The following is a 19,729-nucleotide window of genomic DNA, read 5'->3' on the forward strand; positions in this document are numbered from 1 at the left end:
TTCCCTTATATCGGATAAGGCACTATTTACTAAACGCAGACATGCTTGGGCCCTCGTAAATTCATACAGACGGCTAGCCCCGGCTACTTACCTCTCTTGCACATATTCACTGTATCTATAACGTAGTTTTATGACAATTAGAATGGGCGATTGGCGCTTCCTGCAAGATTTGCCCCCTTGGCGACGCACGGCGGAAAACGTAATCTGTAGAGGGTGCGGCAAGACTGCCGAAACTCTGCTACATGTAGTCTGTCTTTGTCCAGCTTTTAATTCTCAACGCAGGTTCAAACTCAAAGCAGACTGGAATAGGTTGGGCGTCCGGACATGCAGGCAAGCCATTATTGAAGCCCTGAACCCCGACAATACTGATTTAAACCTGGGTTTAACAACTTTTATTCAGCAAGCATATCGTAATTTTATGTAAAATAGGCCTTGCTAACAAAAATTTTATGGGAAACGAAATGAAAAGACTACTATGCTTTGTAATCTAATAGGTCAATACCGTTTTAATCTGTATGCTGCACTTTCATAGTCATCGTAACAAGCAATGTCTGAATAGTCTCTTACATTAATTTTTAAACGCTTGCTATTATGTAACTGTCATTGCCTCAGACGGTTTAGGATCTAGAAAATTTCTACTCTAGTCTGGCTATTGATCTGCTGTCCGTCTTTATTATTTTAAATCAGCTGGTTTTTAATGTGAAATTTTGTAATATCTTTTAAAGATATCTGTGTTATATCTAAATAAAGATTATGTATTTTCAAGCCTAGGTCCGACTGACCTTGGATCTGGCAGGATCCCCCTACATTCCAGAACTATTCTCTTCCCATTCCCAATATCAGTCTTCTTCTCTATGGCCCACATCTGCAGAGAATACTATTAACTCAAAATTTAGAATGCTATAGTTCCCTCATAACATGGGCTCCTGGTGCGGGTTAAAGTTGCCTTATTCTTCAGTGTCAAAAGCACTCTTGAAGAAATGTGGCCTACTTCAAAAGGTAAAGACACTTGACCCTCATTCCAAGTTGACCAGAGCAGTATCCCTGAGGGGAACACCACTGTTGCTAACTCCAAGTGACTTTGTGTTTCTGCACCCAGGACTACAAGGTGTATGGACACTGGTTCCAATACTTCTCTGAGGCAGAGAGTCAGCAGAGGCCCTGGCTGGTTCCCACCTCACTTCCAATGTAAGCTGTCAGGGGCAGCATGCAAGGCTCTCCACAGCAGCCCATGAGCAGGTGGTAAACGGGAGCATTAAACTCTCCCAGAATCAGGGAAACCTGTAAAACGACCCAGTAATTAAAGGTAAGGGAGGCTATTCCCCATTCTGGGAAGTTTAATTTATGATCAAAATTAACCCAAGTGGAAATAAAACTCCAGTCCAAATTTCTCCACACGGATTTACGGGGAACTCTTAATGGGGCCCTTTGTATCTCAGCTTCCAGTGTTAAGAGATGTATATCAAAGCAAAAAAAACTGTACTATTCGAGTAAGCCATTTGCTGCAAGGCCTTATTTTTTTGTGTTTCCTTTTTTAAATGTGTAGGTGAATATTTTCTGTGGTCTCAGTATGGTGTGGAAAGGTATCTCTCTATTCTCCTAAATAAATTCTGGTGATTCCATGGAGATTGGAGGCAGGCACTTCAGAAAACACCAGATACCTGAAAAGAGACTGTAGGGTAAATAACAAGGAGACACTGAGGCGAGCATCACGCTCTGTTTTCTAACAAATTGAAGCGCCTTACAAATAATGATTTACATGATCTACCTAACATATTTGTTCGACTGCTCACATTTCCCAGGTCCATGTGTGAGCGGCTCCTCAGGTCAGGTTTTTGCGTGCCATTCAGGTACTTTTATTCCTGGTTTCATAATGAGCTAAACAGAAATCCAAGTTTCAGAATGCGAAGCAAAATCCTTAATTAGATGTGCTACTCGGGATTGAGCCTTGAAAACTCGAGCACTCTACGTATCTACAACAGAACCTCATAAAAAGTGAAATCTTACTTGACTGGCAAGTCTTTGCTACAAGTTTGAAAGGATTCTCACATCACCATCGGCTCATGATCTTGGTGCGGTTAATGTAACTGTGAATGCTTTATATGTCATGTTGCTTTATAAATGATCTTAGAAGTTAACATTTTTTTTATTCAAAACCTTTGCATGTATCAAATGAAATAATCTTAATACAAGGCATATATGCAAAAAAAAATCCATTCTTCTGTGAAAGCTGATCAAATGTTCATTTTTTAGGATATTCCTGAGAGAATTAGAAAACTACATTGAGTGTCCTGAACTCGTAGGAAGGTGTTTTCTCATGAGGGTAGGTATGACAATCATGCATATTCTAGGTGTTGGGGGGGTCGGGATGGGCAGGGGGAATTATTTCATGATATCTCAGGTATTACTGGATAGTGTATGGTTCCTCCATCATTTCACTCTTGGCGATGGTGTACAGTTGTTATCTCGAATGGAGGTTAAATCATTCAATACATTTACAGAGCCATGTATAAAGCCTTTATTTATCAGTAAAAATGTTAATAAGCAGGGTATAATCCTTTAGTATCTTTCTGCATCAAATGTTGGTATTGGCTGAGCCAACCCAAATTCTTCGCACACTGCCAGTAACGACTGTTGTTTTCCTGCATTTCGAATGGGGTGAGGTCCTGAGGCAGCGACAGTTGGCATGTGTGTCTATCTTTGTTGAATGAGATTTGGAGACACTTTCTGATAGCCTAATTGTCTACTTACCGTTCGGTGTTAACAGTCGTTATTTACATTTTCATGTTTTATACACACTCCCCCCAGGCTGAGAACTGCACATTATACAAATAACGGGCAAGCTCCTGCAGAGGGCATTTACTGCACCTAATGTCCTGAATAAGGGCAGGTAGAGCTTAATATTTTGTCAGTGAAAATTAAATTTCAATCTGTCTCTGATTACCGTGTCTGCAGTAGATCAGTAAGACACAACCCATTGGTCTGTGGAGGCCTAAAGGCTTAACTGAAGACCTTGTAGACTCAATGGATAATATCCCTAATTCTAACCCTTTTAGTTTATAACTTTTGGAAGAAACAAACCTCCCAATAGGGCTAATAATAATAATGTTATTTGTTTTCTTGTGTAGCAGTTCATACCACACGTCTGTGTTTTTCAGCCGTCTAAAGAGCAAGTGTTCCTGTTATCCAATTTGTTGATGTTCCATTTGCTAAGCTTGATAGGATTGAAGATTAAAATGGCTATGCAGGGATCTTAACTCAGGGCTTGAATATCACTGCAGACATCAGCAACAAGCCTTCAGCATACAGAGCTATAGTCTGGATTTGGTTTTAGGGGTTATTTTATATTATTATTCTTACCAGACATAATATTGAAGTAACACAAAGGCTTCTTGAATACTGGCTCAAACAAGGGCCTAATAGGCGTGGTGGCTGGGAACTACGTGTATCCAGTTGTGGATCATTCTAGGATTAATGCATGTGGAATATTAGGTAAAAGTCATAAACATATGTTTATATAAGAGCTTTCAAAATGCAGGGCATGGATTTTAGTATTGCTGAGAGATTCCTGCAACATAAGCTTTACTCACTCAGATTGAGTTTCTGAATGTTGAACGTTTTTAAGACACGGTGGGCCAGATCACAGATCGTTTTTGACTGGCACTATTACACGCCCAGGATGATAAGACGGTGCTTGGAGTAGTCACCGCCATAACGAGAAAGCAGATTTATGGTGGTGGTAAATTGTGACAAGAATATTTTTGCATGCTTGTTGAGTTGAACTTGATGGTAGTGGGGATGTGTTGTGTTCTTTTTGTGCTGTTGTGTTTTTGTGCTGCATTACTGCTTTGCATGTTTGTTGTCTTTTACTGTCGTTGTTAGTTTCACTTTTTTGTTGTGCCATGTTTTATTTGATTGTTGTGCTTTTATTTTACTTCGTGTGATGCTATTTGGGTGTGCTCCTAAGTGCTCCGGAATTACTTCAGAGAGGTCTACAAATGCCTCTACATTTCTGATTAAAAAAGCAGCACATTCGTTTAACATTCCAACGACAAACCACCATATACCACTGCATAAGCTGGTAAACATCACTGCTCCTATTCTTTAACCATTTAAGAAATCAGTCACTCAAAACTGTGGCACATACCACATGTTACTTCAGCATTTCTAGTGCTCAATCTATGTGAGTCAGCAATGTGAGTCAGTGACCGTGACAGCCATTGTTTAGGCATCACTCGGTGTCATCACCAGGAGAGTAACCTGCTGGTCATTGCACCTGGTTGAAATTTGAAACTAGTATTTATTAGTAAAGTTATAGAGTCAGGTGTACATTTGAATGTATTTTTAATGCATGACCATTTGAAGAACAGTGCAGAAAACTCTACATTGTAATTGTGTAAGCTTACCCTTTCAACAGTTTTCTTTTTTTTATTATACAGATGGAAGATTTTAAGATGTACGAGAAGTATTGTCAGAATAAACCAAGGTCTGAAAGTTTATGGAGACAGTGTTCAGATGCAACATTTTTTCAGGTAGGTTCATTGTTCATTTGTAAACGTTCATGCGTGACATTACCAGAATATGGATGTTAGTCGAAAGTTATTCCTATCAAATCGTGATAGGCCCTCTTTTTTCCAAATGAGTCCGGTTTGTAAACTATTGCCAGAGGCTTAAAGCCCGCTGCGGTGGCCTAAAAGGCCATTAGAGTCCTGCTCCGGCATTATTGGACCTAGGATGAGGGCCAATGACTAGCAAGCAGCACTTTCTGTACAATAATTTATTTTTCAAAGTGTAGCCACAGTAATAGATGTTTTCAATTCCCTTGCGCAGAAACTGGCTATGGGACCTTTTCACATGTAAACCATTGTTCATCGAAGCCATTAACAAGGCAGCAGGATTTAAATGCTGGTTAGGGTCACTGTGCAGGGCTCTTGGCTTTTAGACTTGTGACAGATCGCCATCTTGCATGTAACAGTGTAGTGATCTATCCCTGCTTACTGCATCATTTCCATTGCGGTCTCATGGTAGACACCTCTGGAAGGTAAGTAAAGCTAAGGGAGTGTCAGTCAAAACTGATTGGGCGTGCCTGTGCCACGAAAATAGAGCATAGAAAGAGTCTGTCAGACATTAGTCAGACTTCTGATTGGCCAGTATAGCGGGAGCATAGTCAGCCACATGACAGATGCATCCTCAGGGACTGTAGCTCTGGGATGGAGTCAAACGCACATCCGAAATGCAGGCAAGGCTGTTGCAGTGTCAGTCTTTCACATACCATGATCCCTGCTAAAAAAAAAAAAAAAACTAGTAGGGATGGGACATTGTCTGTCACAGGGCAGTACACATATGCTTGGCAGACTGGGCTAGGCAGAATCAGAATTATGCTAGACCTACGTCTGCAAGGCAAGTAGAGCTGGAAGAGAGTCAGTCTCATATAACGTGTAATATTCACCTCTGAGAGGCTAAGAGGACTCCCAGGATTTTGCGTGCTGTCCTTGAGGACTTGTTTTCTGCTGGATGTGTTAACAAATATTGGCAAAGCCAATGGGTTTGACTTTTTTGTGCTGCATTAACAAGTGGGGCCACACGCAAACACATATGCAGTCACAGCAAAACCGGTATGCGCTTCGAAGTGCATACAGAGACCAATACAAATTCGGTCACCCATGCACTCAAACTTAACACCAACAGGCACCTATAGATACATGTAACAGTTACAAACACCCATGAACATCTTTGTGGCATTTTCACTTCTGATGCCCATATGGTTCATGTTCACTGTACATGTGTGGGTGTGTGTGAGAGAGAAAGTGCAAAACTGCTGTCTGCAAACGAATCCTTTACTTCTGATTCCAATGTAATAGCTGGTCTGTGTGTGTTTACATGGAGTAGAAAATGCACTCCTGATGCCTGTGCTGTGTTATCAAATGGTACATTTGCTCCCTTTCTTTTCTGCCCTCCCATTGCTCTACACCGCCCCCCCCCCCTCCGGAATACTATGCACGCTCTGTGCATCTGCGCTCCTCTCCTCTCTTCTCTTCAGGTGACCTTGCTGTTATCAGGCTGTAAAAGATTGGGCTCCAGCCAAACCTTTTCTTAAGGAGACTCACTTATGTCTACAGACGCCTCCAAAAATTGATGTGTCCGTTTTATACCTATGTCCAGGCCTGTAGCCGGAAGTATATTTCTGGAGGGCATGGCCATCGGCTATGACCAAACATTAAAGCTGTGCGATATAGGTGCATTCTTTCCCAAATACTTGTTGCACCACTAAATATTGAACCTCAAAATATTGTGATTCCAGAATATTGAGGCCAGAATATTAAAAGGTTAGTGTGTGTGTATATATATATATATATATCACCAACACTACTCCCACCGCAAACTCCGAACACAGGGCGGGTGCTTACTCCTTATGGTGAGGGTGGGACCTCACGTTTGCTGCACAGCAACTTGAACACGCATTGGAGCACTCGCAGGATCATTTCTGGCTTTATTTATTAACAGCAGACGCGTTTCGGCGTTCATCGCCTTCTCAATGCTGTGAAGCTTGTCCATGGTACACAGTGCGTGATTGAACAGTTATACTGTGTCCACTTCTGCCATTGGTTGATACCGGGCCAATGGGGTGGCTCTGATGTTCCGTTAGACTCATGTCCAATTCATTGTATCACCACTCCAATGGCCCCATGTCCTTCGCCACAGCCGCCGGATTTTACATGATGTTTTCCCAGTAGGTGTCAGATAGATAACTGGCTACCCCAAGTTTGAATAACTTGCGACTTTTTCGTCGGCCGGAAAGAACTCATCGGCGGCGGTTCGGGAGTTCGACTAATATCACCAACACTACTCCCACCGCAAACTCCGAACACAGGGCGGGTGCTTACTCCTTATGGTGAGGGTGGGACCTCACGTTTGCTGCACAGCAACTTGAACACGCATTGGAGCACTCGCAGGATCATTTCTGGCTTTATTTATTAACAGCAGACGCGTTTCGGCGTTCATCGCCTTCTTAATGCTGTGAAGCTTGTCCATGGTACACAGTGCGTGATTGAACAGTTATACTGTGTCCACTTCTGCCATTGGTTGATACCGGGCCAATGGGGTGGCTCTGATGTTCCGTTAGACTCATGTCCAATTCATTGTATCACCACTCCAATGGCCCCATGTCCTTCGCCACAGCCGCCGGATTTTACATGATGTTTTCCCAGTAGGTGTCAGATAGATAACTGGCTACCCCAAGTTTGAATAACTTGCGACTTTTTCGTCGGCCGGAAAGAACTCATCGGCGGCGGTTCGGGAGTTCGACTAATATCACCAACACTACTCCCACCGTAAACTCCGAACACAGGGCGGGTGCTTACTCATTATGGTGAGGGTGGGACCTCACGTTTGCTGCACAGCAACTTGAACACGCATTGGAGCACTCGCAGGATCATTTCTGGCTTTATTTATTAACAGCAGACGCGTTTCGGCGTTCATCGCCTACTCAATGCTGTGAAGCTTGTCCATGGTACACAGTGCGTGATTGAACAGTTATATATATATAACTATTACTATTTACTATTCCTAGCTCCACATCTACATAAATATGTATCGAGTAGGTACATATATGTCACTGTGATTCTGTGTGCAGGAAAACATGGCGTTTTTTAAGGTACATTTTAAAGCACACTCAACCAACTTATCACATTTAAACTTTAAATTCTTTCAATTAGATGGGATTTAAAGTAGAAGAGTGTAAGTTGTAAAGTAGGCTGACTCGCAACTTAGTGCATTTTCTAAACTGTTCACGCTTTGTGCAATGCAAAGCTTATCAAGTTAATTTTTTTTTAAAATAAATTGTCCTCAGCTTAGAGGCCTCTCTCCCACATCAAGTTATTATTATTTTTTTTTAAAAAATAAGCTGTCCTCAGCTTAGAGTCCTCTCTCCCACATCTCTTCTAATAGATGTCCAGCCTCCATACTCAAAATTGTTTTGCTGGAGGGTGTTCTACCTGGGATATTCTACATCAGGAAATCATCACACCTGGATGGCCCAAAAGGATAAACCTTACCTCACGTAAATCTAGGATGTTTCATCTGATTCATAAATTGTAGATTTTCCTAATTTCGACCAAATTTTGAGGCTAGTTAAAAACTAACTTTGCACTAATTTAAACTAACTTTAAAGAGAGCTTGGAGCATATCCATCAAGAACATTTTGGGGAATTAGTGGCTAAGAGTCTGTTTTAAACATTTTAGGGCTGCAACAATGGTGAAAACTAAATAGAATGTAAATGTAATTTTACAGGAGATGTGAAGGTCACACCATGAATTTCACTATAAGGTTGTTACAAAAGATGGATAGTTCAATTATATCTGATAAAGAGCACAAGTCAAAACGGCCTGGCTTTGAAGCAGTCTTGACATTGACATACACCCCTCATAGTAAAAGGCAAATTGTGTGAAAGGAGTTGTACAAAAGGAGACCTTTGTTAGATGTCCACCAGCAAGACAGGTAGGCATGGTAAAGGATAGATGATTGTATGAGCCTTAGATGGGTCCATGTGAGGGCTGTGACCTGGCTGAGGAGACCAGTTCCATCTCCAGTTAAAGGAGCTGCAGATTAGCAGGCAGCAGAGAGGGGCTTTCATGGTGTGCATCTAGGATCCTGCTCTGCAGTAGCATCTGTTTGATGCTCCTTTGTGGATGCTACAGAGTTCTCCACTTCCATAATTATGGACATCCTCTACTTTTCACATGCAGTAGACTTCTTGCATAGCATCCTCAATTATGTGGCTAACATTGCTTGGGTGAACATGCACTTTTCTGAGTGGTGAACAGAGAAAGCATGCAAGCCTGCCATTTCTACTAGAAATGGAAAATATGTCCTTGCAAAAGTATTGTTCGACATTACTACAGATGCAGATAAATGTCAAGCTTATGAAACAGTTAGGAGACTGCCACATTTAAATGTACACTAGAAAACCAAATCAACTCTTTAAAAGAATCTGGACTTCTCAACAAGTACGTTGTTCTTTCCAGCGACAATATCAGCAAATGTGGACCAGGCTGATATGCATTAACAGAGAAAGTGTCAGCACTTCTCACCCAGAGCATATAGTAACAAATAATAAGGGGAAGCTATTGTTAATTCATAAAAATAAATGTGGATCAAGTAACAATGGTTCAACTTTATTAGGATTTCAAAGACCAACAGGCAAAGTGATTTTTTAAAAATCTTACACTAAGATTTCTTCTAGAAAATAAAATGCAGAATTTTGCTTTAAAATCACATTGGGCCAGGTGAATTGGCCAAAAAATGCTAAGCTATACATTCTACTTTCAATCTCCAATCACCAATATTCGATGTGCACCTAGTTCACAGTTAGCTCCTTTAGGATCTCTCTTACTTTCCCTATTCTGGTCCAATCTTTGTCGCCACTGCCTCTCTCAACCTTTTCCTCACTATCCCGTTCTGTTTGCTGCTGTATCTATCTTCCCATTCATGTCTCATTCTCTCTTGCTTGCTTTTTCTATTTACTCTAATTTCTTTCTCTCAATCTTCTCTCCTTTTCTAGAACCTCTTCATCTTTTCTTCTATTTTCTTTGTGCTTCTCACTGTTTGTTATTCTCTTTCTAGCTCTCTTCTTCCTCGACCATGTATGGCTACTGAAACTTTCTATTGGCTACTGCATGGCCATTAGCAGCACATGCCACCTTTCTTTTACCTCTGTGCTTTTCACTGTTCCCCAGTCCCCCAAGTCTACCATCCTGGGGCCCTCCTGGAACTAGAGAAGTCCCCTACGATCATGGAGCAAAGAAATGAATGCAATGTGGCCATCATATCCCTGCAGCTTGTTGTCAGTTTTTGTTCGACAGGACATCAGGTTAAAAGGATTTGGTGGGTTTTAGCTGCTTTATAGCAGACAAACAGTTGACATCCACCACACTACCTTCACAGGGCGGTGGACTTCAATGAGTCATTCAAAGTACTGGAAAAGAAAATGCTTCTGGTAATAACAAAAGAAACATTTTATTTTCCAAACTCAATGTCAGCATGGGAGGAAAATGCTTCCCAGAAGTCCTGAGTTTGATTTTTTTGTTTTGCTGTACTACGTAGCACTCTGTGTGCACTGACGTTACACACCACAACAAAAATGAAATCAGACTGCATGTAGGAAGCAGGCTCTCTATATACTATACCAACAAGCAGTATAGTGTGCACAGAGTCAAGTGGATCCTCAGAGGCTTTACAGAGGCTAAAGTAGAGAATACTAATGCTTTCCTTGTAGTAGTGTGGGCAAGCAGTTAGGCTAATCAGAGGGCAGTGTTTAAAATCTGCTGTACACACAATGGCAATAAATGAGATAAACTATATTTATTTCACAGAGCCACAGAACTTTGTCTTAGACAAACAAATTTAGCAATAGAAATACATTTCAATATCAAAAGTGGACATTGTCCAATTTTCAGACTTTGCAATGTGAACCTATGGGAGAAAGAAAACATTCAGCATACAAATAGGTAACCTTGACTTACAAAACTAGTCTTCAGGAGTTAAGTTCAGTATTGGGCAAGGTTCAGTTCAGCACCAACAGTACACCACCAGCTGCACAGGGGAAGCAGGGTGCAAATTCGATGTCAGGCACCCAATACAACTCAATGAAGAATGGGGAAATCAAACAGAGGCTGCTTACAGGTAAGCAGCAGCTGCTTGGAGAGCCAGTCTCTGGGGTTAAAGCAAGCACTAGGCAGGGTCCAAAGCAGCACCACCATCAGCACAGGAGCAGCCAGGTGCAGGGTAACAACACAGTGTCGGGTGCCCAAGGTAAAACTATAGGGAAAGGCAAAATCGGAAAAGGACTTCGGGCTCAGGCCAGGAGGCGGTTCGAAGGAAGCAAACAGCTGGAGAGGTAAGTTGCGATGCTCGGGGACGTAGGGACCCCTTTGGTCTGCTTCACCAAGGCCCACTGCTGGCGGGTGCAGGGGTGTCTTTTGATGTCTGAAACGACTTACTGGAGCAGGTAGCGGTTGAGGGGGCCTTAATACGGCTCTTCTCGGCAATGGCATAAGAGTGTCTCCCCCCTGCCTGGCGCAGAGCTAGCAAAGGAAAAATAAAACTATAGTCTAGCATCTTTTTATTTTTCGTTTGCCAGCTTGTGCATGGAGGGTCGAGGCATGGGAGGGGGAGGAGGAGTACTTCTGCACTCCCTAGTCCCAAAGTGCTCATGTGTGTTTGGTCGGCCATCTCAGGCTGACCAAAACACACATGCCCACTTAGGTTTCTCCAGCCCAGGGGCATTCAGCAGGCGGGCTGGGGAAACCCCTACAGACTCCCTGGTCTGAGCAGGGCTTCTTTTCTGCCTGCTGAGACCAATCCCCGTGCTGCTCTGCAGCACAGGGAATGGCTGGGAGTCTGTCCCAGGTGCTGCAGAGACCTAGGAAACGGTCAGAAGGAGCTACGCGAGGCAGGAGGTGGCCGGCGGTGTCCGGTAAGTTTTCAAATATTATTATTAATCCCCCCCACCGTGCTCGCTCCCCCGCCCTCCCCACACCCGCCCTACCACCCTTTGTCACTTGCAGCCTCCACTGGCTGCAGGTGATGTCGAGGAGTCTGGAAGGGGTCAACCCACAATGGACTCGGGCACTGGAGTTCTGGGGAACCTCCCTGGAGCCGGTGGGCCAATTGGACTTGGGCCGGAGGCGTCAAGTGCAGAAAAGGAACCGGGAGCAGGGTTCCATGGTTCTTCAGGTAACAGAAGCCTTTACTTGAAGTTTGTTTCTGGTGAACATGTCTGCTGTTCTCTGGAGATCTTGACCTTTGTCGAAGGCAGGTAGTCCTCCAAGGTTTTGGAGGTTGCTGGGCTGTAGGATGAACCGTCTTTTGGTGCAGGATCATCAAGGGCTGCATACAGGCCGGTAGGGCAGGGACCAAGTCAGTAGTTCTCTGCAATCTTCTCTGCTGGGTTAACTCTGTAGTGTCCGGCTCTTCTTAGGTCATCAGGAACTGAAGTTCAGGGTCTGGGTATACCATCTAAATACTAGATTTACAGGCTTTTCAAGGGTGTGACAGGTAGTGGCCATTGAGCCCATTACCTTTGGTGTCTTCACCCTCTATTAGGCCCACCTCCTGTGGGTGGGGGACATAAACTTAGCCCTGATTGGATAAGTCTTACCATCTTCAAGATGGTGGGCACTGAAAAGTGTATTTCACCTTGCCTCCAGCACCTGCGGGGTTGAGTTGGCAAAGGGGGGCACACCTACTCTATCTGAGGTTTCCCACCTGTTCTCCCGCTAAAAGGGGGTGAGAACAGGAAGGGGGGCCTGCCACTTCTAACGATGATCACTTTACAAAGGTGGCAAGGTCTTTGAAGCTCCCCCCCACTGTTGACCAGGGGAGGTGTGAGCACCTCCACCCAGGAAAGGCATTGTTCTCAACCTCTGAGGATACAGGGACTCACTGCATAAAGTCAGAACACTGTCTGGTGTTAGCAGACTGGCTTAAGCCAGTCAGTGACCACACTAAGGGTTGGTAAGTTTCAGGGGAACCCCTCCAAGACGTTCTCTATGTGCAAGTTGTAATAAATCTGACACTGGAATCTGTGCAGGTTTATTATGATGGAGATGTTGGGTACAAAACATCCCATACTTCAGTGAAGCCATCATGGAGCTGGGGAACTCATAATAATGAGTATCCAGCAATGTACTTACTATGGCTACCCTGGTCACTTACAATATCCAGGAATCAGCAAGGATATTGCATGGGCATATCTTCTCATGCTGATATGCCCTCACAGGAGATATAGTTCAACCTCCCTTAGGGCCAAGGCTTGCTAGTGGGGTGTCTTACCCATAGCACATGCAGTGTCTATGGGCATGGCATGCAGGCATGTGTGCCATGTCGACTCTTCAGTTTTCTCTGCACCAAGACACACAGGCTACAGTGGCAGTAAGCATGTGCTTGGTGAGAGCTCCCTTAGGGTGGCACAATTTGTGTTGCAACCCTTAGGGGACCCTCTTTAACAACAAGACCCTTGGTAACAGGGGTACCTTTTAGTAGGCACTTCTATGTATGCTAAAGAGGTCTCAATTGTTGAAATAATAGGTACAGTTTTAGGGAAGGAAATCTGGCACAGGGGACCTTACTGGCTTGGACCCAGTGCACTGCCAGTCGAAATTACATCATTTTCCAGGCAAAAAGTAGGGACTAACCATGTCCAAAAGAGGTACTTTCCTACACTGCACTAATGGAGTCTGTGGATATCCACAAATGTCCTACCATACAGCAGTCCGACACAACTCCCCATAACAATAGTACCCCACTTGTGTGACTGAGCTATCACTCATGAAGGGAGAGGCTTTCAAAGGCCCCTAAGACAATGCATCAAGACTTTGCCTTGCATATTGACCAACTTTGGTATAGTGGGTAGCTGCGGCATTTAGGGCAGGGATTGTTCGGCATCTAGGAAACCCTGCCAGGCCTAGACATTTCTGAAAACAAGGTGCTTAGGGTAGCCTAGGGAGGTGTAGCTTGCATAAATTCCTTCCCTTACACGGAATGCCTTGCAAACACCAACTTTGGATAAATCTTAGATTTTCCTCATATTTTTGTGAAGGTATATTCCGAAATCTGTGAGGATCTACAAACTTCCTATCACCCAGCATTCCCACATTTCTCCCATTAAATATGCTACCCTAAATGTTCAACATATATTGTTCATTTATTAAATTACTTTAAAATTGCCTCATAACAGCAATTTATGGGCTATGACCATAAATTAGATAAAGGTAAAGCAGAATCAATAGTCAATAAGGTTAAAAAAATAGATTCATAATACACAGATCTTAAATTACAATATACAAACTCACAACATTTTAGTCGATGTTCTGCAGAGATGTGTGGAGAGGGCAATTTTAATACAAATGCTTTCAGCCTCAAATGCCCTGATTTTGATTTCCACAATATTTGGTTGAAAGGGATGAATCCTCAGCGTGTTGAGCCTGGCAGGAATATCTAGATATAAAATAATTTTTGAAAGATAGTCTGTTACTGCAGCCCTTTGTGACATGGCAGGCTGTATTGGGTTATTTCAGATTCATACTACTGCTATTTAGGGTATTTGCCACCCTTTGCAGCAGGCACATTAAGCTAAACAACTAGCTGACTCCTGAAAACAAAATACCGATCTCTAGAGTAGACACATTGTCTTGTAAGGCTATATTTCACAATAGGCCAGTGTAGGCTAAAGCAATGTCAGTAAAATCTAAGTAGTAACTGACTGGTGATAACTCTGCCCCAGCACAATAGGCTAATTGAACCACCATGCCATATTGGAATCTGTAGATTCCGGATAGGTCATTGCTTCTGAATGACTGGTAGGTTTAGGTTGTGACAACCACTTAAGCTTTAGGAATACGATATATTATGAAAAATATTGGCTTAAGAACATAATGACTCAATGCCATCTACAGTTGTGCAATCTCTTCATGCAGCAAATTCTTGTTAGACCTGCATGTATGAAAGATGAGAAGGAAATTCAGCTAATGCACATTGAATTATTGGTGCCTCAGCTGTAACAGTGAACTAGTGTTGGTACTACCTTTCGTATCAGCTCCTCACTCTCAAAACTGTGACATTACTCAGGGGTCCATCATATCCCGTTATTCACCATCTGCCTAACCCATTTACCACACCTGATTGAATCATTCAACCTCAGCTGTTACTACCATGTAAATGACACCCGAATATTGTTTTTAAATGGACAGTCTCGAATACCTCTACAATTTGATGACTATCTTTGGGCAATAAACACATGAATGATGAATAACCATCTCATGCTAAATACCTCATAGACAGAGCTTATGTCCTGGGGACAAAAATACCAGCCTGTCGCCATATGGCCTAGGGAACATGAGGCCCCTCCAACAATATCAAGAGAAGAAACCTAGTGGTAACCATGGAGTCAGGCCTATATTTGATACCACATGTTAAAATTGTAAAACAGGGCGTCTTCCACACTATGAAAACACTGTTGTATCCTCCCGTACCTTGTATCCCAACAAAAAACTGTAAGCCATCCTCACAATCATAATCCCCAAGTTCGACAATGCCTACAGACTATACCATGGCACACCTATTTTCATCATATGCAAAATACAACTCATCCAAAATGCTGCTGCAAGACTACTTCTCTGCCTTCACCCAAGAGAACACATGACTCCAGTCTTGCAATCACTCCACTGGCTATCTATAGCAAGAAGGGAATGTTCAAGGCGCTTTGGTTTGTTCACAGAGTCTCCAACGGAAAGGACTGTTATATCAAGTAGCTAAATTCAAACTGATCAGGACATTGTGCTCCAGGTTTGCACCACTTATCATACCACCTTATAATAAGAAATCTGTAGGAGGCACTGCTTTCTCAATACAAGCTGCCAAGCTCTGGAGCTCACTACCAGCCTGCCTTCAAAGCATCCAGCAGTCTAAACACTTCAGACGACAATTGAAAACATGGATATTAGCAAAACAACTACACCACCGACATCCCTGACAGAATCTGGAATGACAGCCACACTCTCAAGCTCAGTCTTTACCTTACAGTCCATAGGCTGGAAACATCCCAACCAGCAAAATACTTTTGATTAATCAGGTAAGTTAACCTATGCTTTGCCAGGGTATTATAAAATTGTTTAAGTTCATACATATTATTTCTGGCCCACGCTAATACTAATGCCCTAAGAACCAGCGGGCAGCAGCCAACTGTAACTTACACATCTTACATTCAATTAAGGCATATATGCTGTGAAGATTGTCCATCACTAGTACTGTGCAGCCAATAAACTAGCCATCACTAAATAAAGAGACCTGGAATAACTGAAGAGATCATAGGACTTTAATCAAGTCCATGACTGCAAGTCCTAAATATCTATATATGATGGCCACTTCTTTAATCTCACAATGATTTTCATATATGTGCCCTTAATACAGGCCCCCTTGCACCATGGTGAAAGGGTGCCTGAGGTGGCGCAAGGCAGCACACAGTGCACCAGCACTAGGAGACAGCAGAAGATGACCTGTTGTTGTAAATATTGCACCATTATACTGCTTCTCTTTCACACAGAGCAGCTCATCAAGTTGCTTTGCTGTGTTGCGTTGTGTAAGAAAATCTGTCTCAAAATTACTGATTGGACAACCAAATGCAGCACCTCGCTAGCAGGCTATAATCCTAATATACCATAAAGGGACCTACAGAGCTGTTCAAAGCTGGCAGGGTACTGAAAAACAATTAACTGCACAACTGTGTCTCATCATTCACCACACCGCTGCAAGCTGCGTCCGATAACACAATAACCACACCTCAGCGTCCATCACGCATGATATGGAATCACTTCCCACATAGGATCATAAAACAAAGATAAGACCCTTCCAACCATACACCACCCTAGTGGATGTAGCTTGTTGCCCATGTAGGTAAGCAGTTCTGTTTTGAGCCTATTAAAATCTTTACTTCCATCACACTTCAGAATTATAAAACAAATGTGCTTCATTTGTGTTTCATAACTGCTGGTATATGTTGAAATATTTTGTACTGTTTATTTACAGGTATTTACATTTTTGGTGAACTAGAAACACATTGACATCCTCCAGTACTTTCTTTGACACTCCCTGTATGCAAAGCAACTGGAATTATTTGATGCTGTGGCGCTTTTTCCGCATAATTATGAATTTGCTGCATTTATCAAATAATCCATCATCTGCAGATTTTAATGAAAGCAAATTTTGAGCAAACTCAAACAAATAAAAAATTACTAAAAACGCTGCAACACGTGCTGCAGTGCAATGGTAGATCCTTCGCAAAAGTTGACTGATTACCTTTCAGTTACTGTAGCTGTATTTGGATGTGGAACTGGTACTCATAAAGTAAAACCTTTGCTCAGACAGTGCTAACATGTAAAAATAACAAAATATTGAAGTGCATCTATCACAAATGGTGCTGCAATAAGCCGCATATCTTGTCACACAATTTAGTCAACATTGCAAAATAATTTAGTCCCCCCCCCCCCCCCCCCCCCCACCATATAATCCCATTGGGCCAGTCTGTACCCCAAAGAGGTTGTCATACAGTTCACTTTACAAAATCCTCTCACTTTGCAATCAAAGAAAGAAAATTAAGCAACATCTCCATTTAAAATATTAGACAGCATTTTTTCAGAAGGCATAGCCTGACATTTAACTTGTTACTACTCTTCTTCCGCTCTCCTCTAAACACTCCAGGTCACATCGCCCCCCGGCGCCTTGGTTTTCCATTGACTTGAAAGCCCTGCGTACTAAATGCAAGGCCTTAGAACGGAAATGGAGGCACTCTTACTCAGTCTCGCAGAAGACTGTTTATAAAGAGGCTTTAAAAGAATGCGTTACCCTCCACCTTGAAAATGGAGACTAATTTTCTCACCTTTAGAAAAATATTGAAAACATTACTCTTCCAGTGATTTGCATGTCGATCTAGTTGTTTCATGGTGCTGTTTCTAGAGGTCTGTTTTTCTTCTTGAGTCTATCCCTTCGCGCCGGGAAACCCATTGTGGGTAGCTGATGCGTGTTATAAGTTCAAATAAATAAATAAATAAATAACTTGTCATGGAACACACAGCAAATGTAACAAGATGAAAACAAAACAAGGCATTTTCATTGCTAAATTATATACTGTGTCATCTGCCTCAGTCATTTTGGGGACCAAAAATCAATTTGGGCTGGCCCGGACCTCAAATGCCCCACCCCCGTGGTTACGGCCTTGCCTGTATCCCAACTTTGTTTTAAAATCCGCATCCAATAAAACAGTGTTGGTTTTTATTCTGTTTTAGACAATGATATTTCTGGAAGAATCGTCTCCATTAGGAAACAAACCTGTACACTAGATAGGTGTAGCTGGAAATATAATATACGGCAAAATAAACAAACATTCTTACTGCCTTTTTGAAGATTAACAAATGCTGAGTTTTTCGTTCTTGCAGAGCCAAAAGTGCTGAATACAGCAATCAATAGATAAGCTTAATTGATCAACTCAATCAGTGTGTCAGTAACTGCCATGAATTTTACATGCAGTGTTCAACATAACATTTGTAAATCAATAAAAGATATAAATTGTTTATTTTTGTTGATATATGCAGGTTATGCAGCAAACTGAAGATTATAAGCTTATACAGTATAGTAGAGTAAATATTAAGTAGCGAGGACATCACTGAAGAATCACCCAATTCCAAAATTCCCTCTCAGACAGAACAGAAACTATTGACTGGTGAACCTATAGAAAATAAATAAGAACTGAGGTATGAATCTCATTTAGGTATGGAACAGCTTCACTTTAAAGGGGCTCTTGCATAAATTCGACTTAAATAGATGTATAAAGGGAAAACATTGGAACTCTGGGAGAGGGAAGGAGCAGCAAAAGGTGTGGTAGGTACATTACTAGGAAGATTGGCATTAGACTTCAGCCAACCCAATGTAGCAAAATGATTAATAGAAGGAAAGGGAGTTGGGCGCAGTGTTTCTGGGAAAGGGTTCAATATATTAATGAGTAATGAAAGCGACCTTGATCTGTTACTGGGGACAGGGATTTTAAGGTATTATTCCACAGCAGGTTTGTTGAATAGCATTACATTCCAGAGAATGTGCTCACCTACATTTCGTTTAGGAAAAGTACTTAAAATAAAAAGTATACACTTTTCTTTTAATGCTTCCAATAACTAATTTATGGTAATAGTTCAGTTCACTGAAGTAGCAGGGACAATGTACAGGAGTTATTCTCCATGATCTACATACCAATTATCTAATAAAGTGTTGTTTCAGTAATAAATTAATGATGAATTTGTCCTCTCAGCCACAGAAAGGAAGGTTTGGTGGATTGACATTGGCAGTGCCGTAGTTTCACTACTTCTTCTAAATTTGAATTGTGAGTTAAAAAGTAGAGATTAAAGTGTTTAATGTATAGTACAAATCACTGAACGTATTAAAATCTATTTTATTTTATTTTAGGAATGTCAGAGAAAGCTAGATCACAAGCTGAGCTTGGACTCCTATTTACTGAAACCTGTCCAAAGAATAACAAAATATCAACTGTTATTGAAGGTTGGTACATTGGAATTTCACTGTCATTAGATAGAAACATGTCTAGCATCAAATTAGAATATAATCACCTCTCAAAAGCAGAAAAACACTTGTGAGCAATGGTGTATTAGCTCCTTTTTCCCTTTATACAAAATCATGGAGAAATGCTTAAAATCACTATTATCACCGTATGTTCCAGTCCTGAACTCAGTCTCTCTAACTGTTTAAAGGAAATGTTGAAGTACAGTAAGAACTGCGACGGTGCTGAAGATCTGCAGGAGGCCTTATCATCCATCTTGGGGATTCTCAAGTCTGTAAATGATTCCATGCATTTGATTGCCATTACAGGATACGAGGTAATACACTTACTTTTAATAGTTTCTTTAATAAACCATGAGATGCATCATTATCGAAATCTACATATTGTCTTTAAACGATGGGAGAAGCTCCAGATCTCACCAGAGAAACTCATTTTGGGCACATTATTCTCCACCTCTCTTAGGATGTGCTAGCATCATAAAGAATTTCCTATTTTGAGCCATCTTTGTCAACCGTTTCTCACTAGTTAAAAAATCAATTGTGTCTGCTATTTAAAAACACTAGATGCGTTGTTTCGTGAAACATTTCTCACCGATGTACATTTCTTCT

The 19,729-nt window shown here is 41.8% G+C and overlaps 1 protein-coding gene across 20 annotated transcripts in view; it reads left to right on the forward strand.

Moving 5' to 3' along the window:
- Positions 1–19,729, forward strand: part of MCF2L (MCF.2 cell line derived transforming sequence like) — a 927,044-nt gene that overhangs the window by 805,941 nt on the left and 101,374 nt on the right. For all 20 annotated transcript variants that reach the window (XM_085622295.1, XM_085622305.1, XM_085622296.1 and 17 more), the window contains 4 exons: positions 2,254–2,323; positions 4,440–4,532; positions 19,010–19,102; positions 19,312–19,437. In XM_085622295.1, coding sequence (XP_085478421.1) covers positions 2,254–2,323; positions 4,440–4,532; positions 19,010–19,102; positions 19,312–19,437 — 382 coding nt within the window. The remainder of the gene's footprint in view (positions 1–2,253; positions 2,324–4,439; positions 4,533–19,009; positions 19,103–19,311; positions 19,438–19,729) is intronic.

This window comes from Triturus cristatus, chromosome 8 (genome assembly GCF_964204655.1).
Source record: "Triturus cristatus chromosome 8, aTriCri1.1, whole genome shotgun sequence".
NCBI classification, from domain to species: domain Eukaryota; kingdom Metazoa; phylum Chordata; class Amphibia; order Caudata; family Salamandridae; genus Triturus; species Triturus cristatus.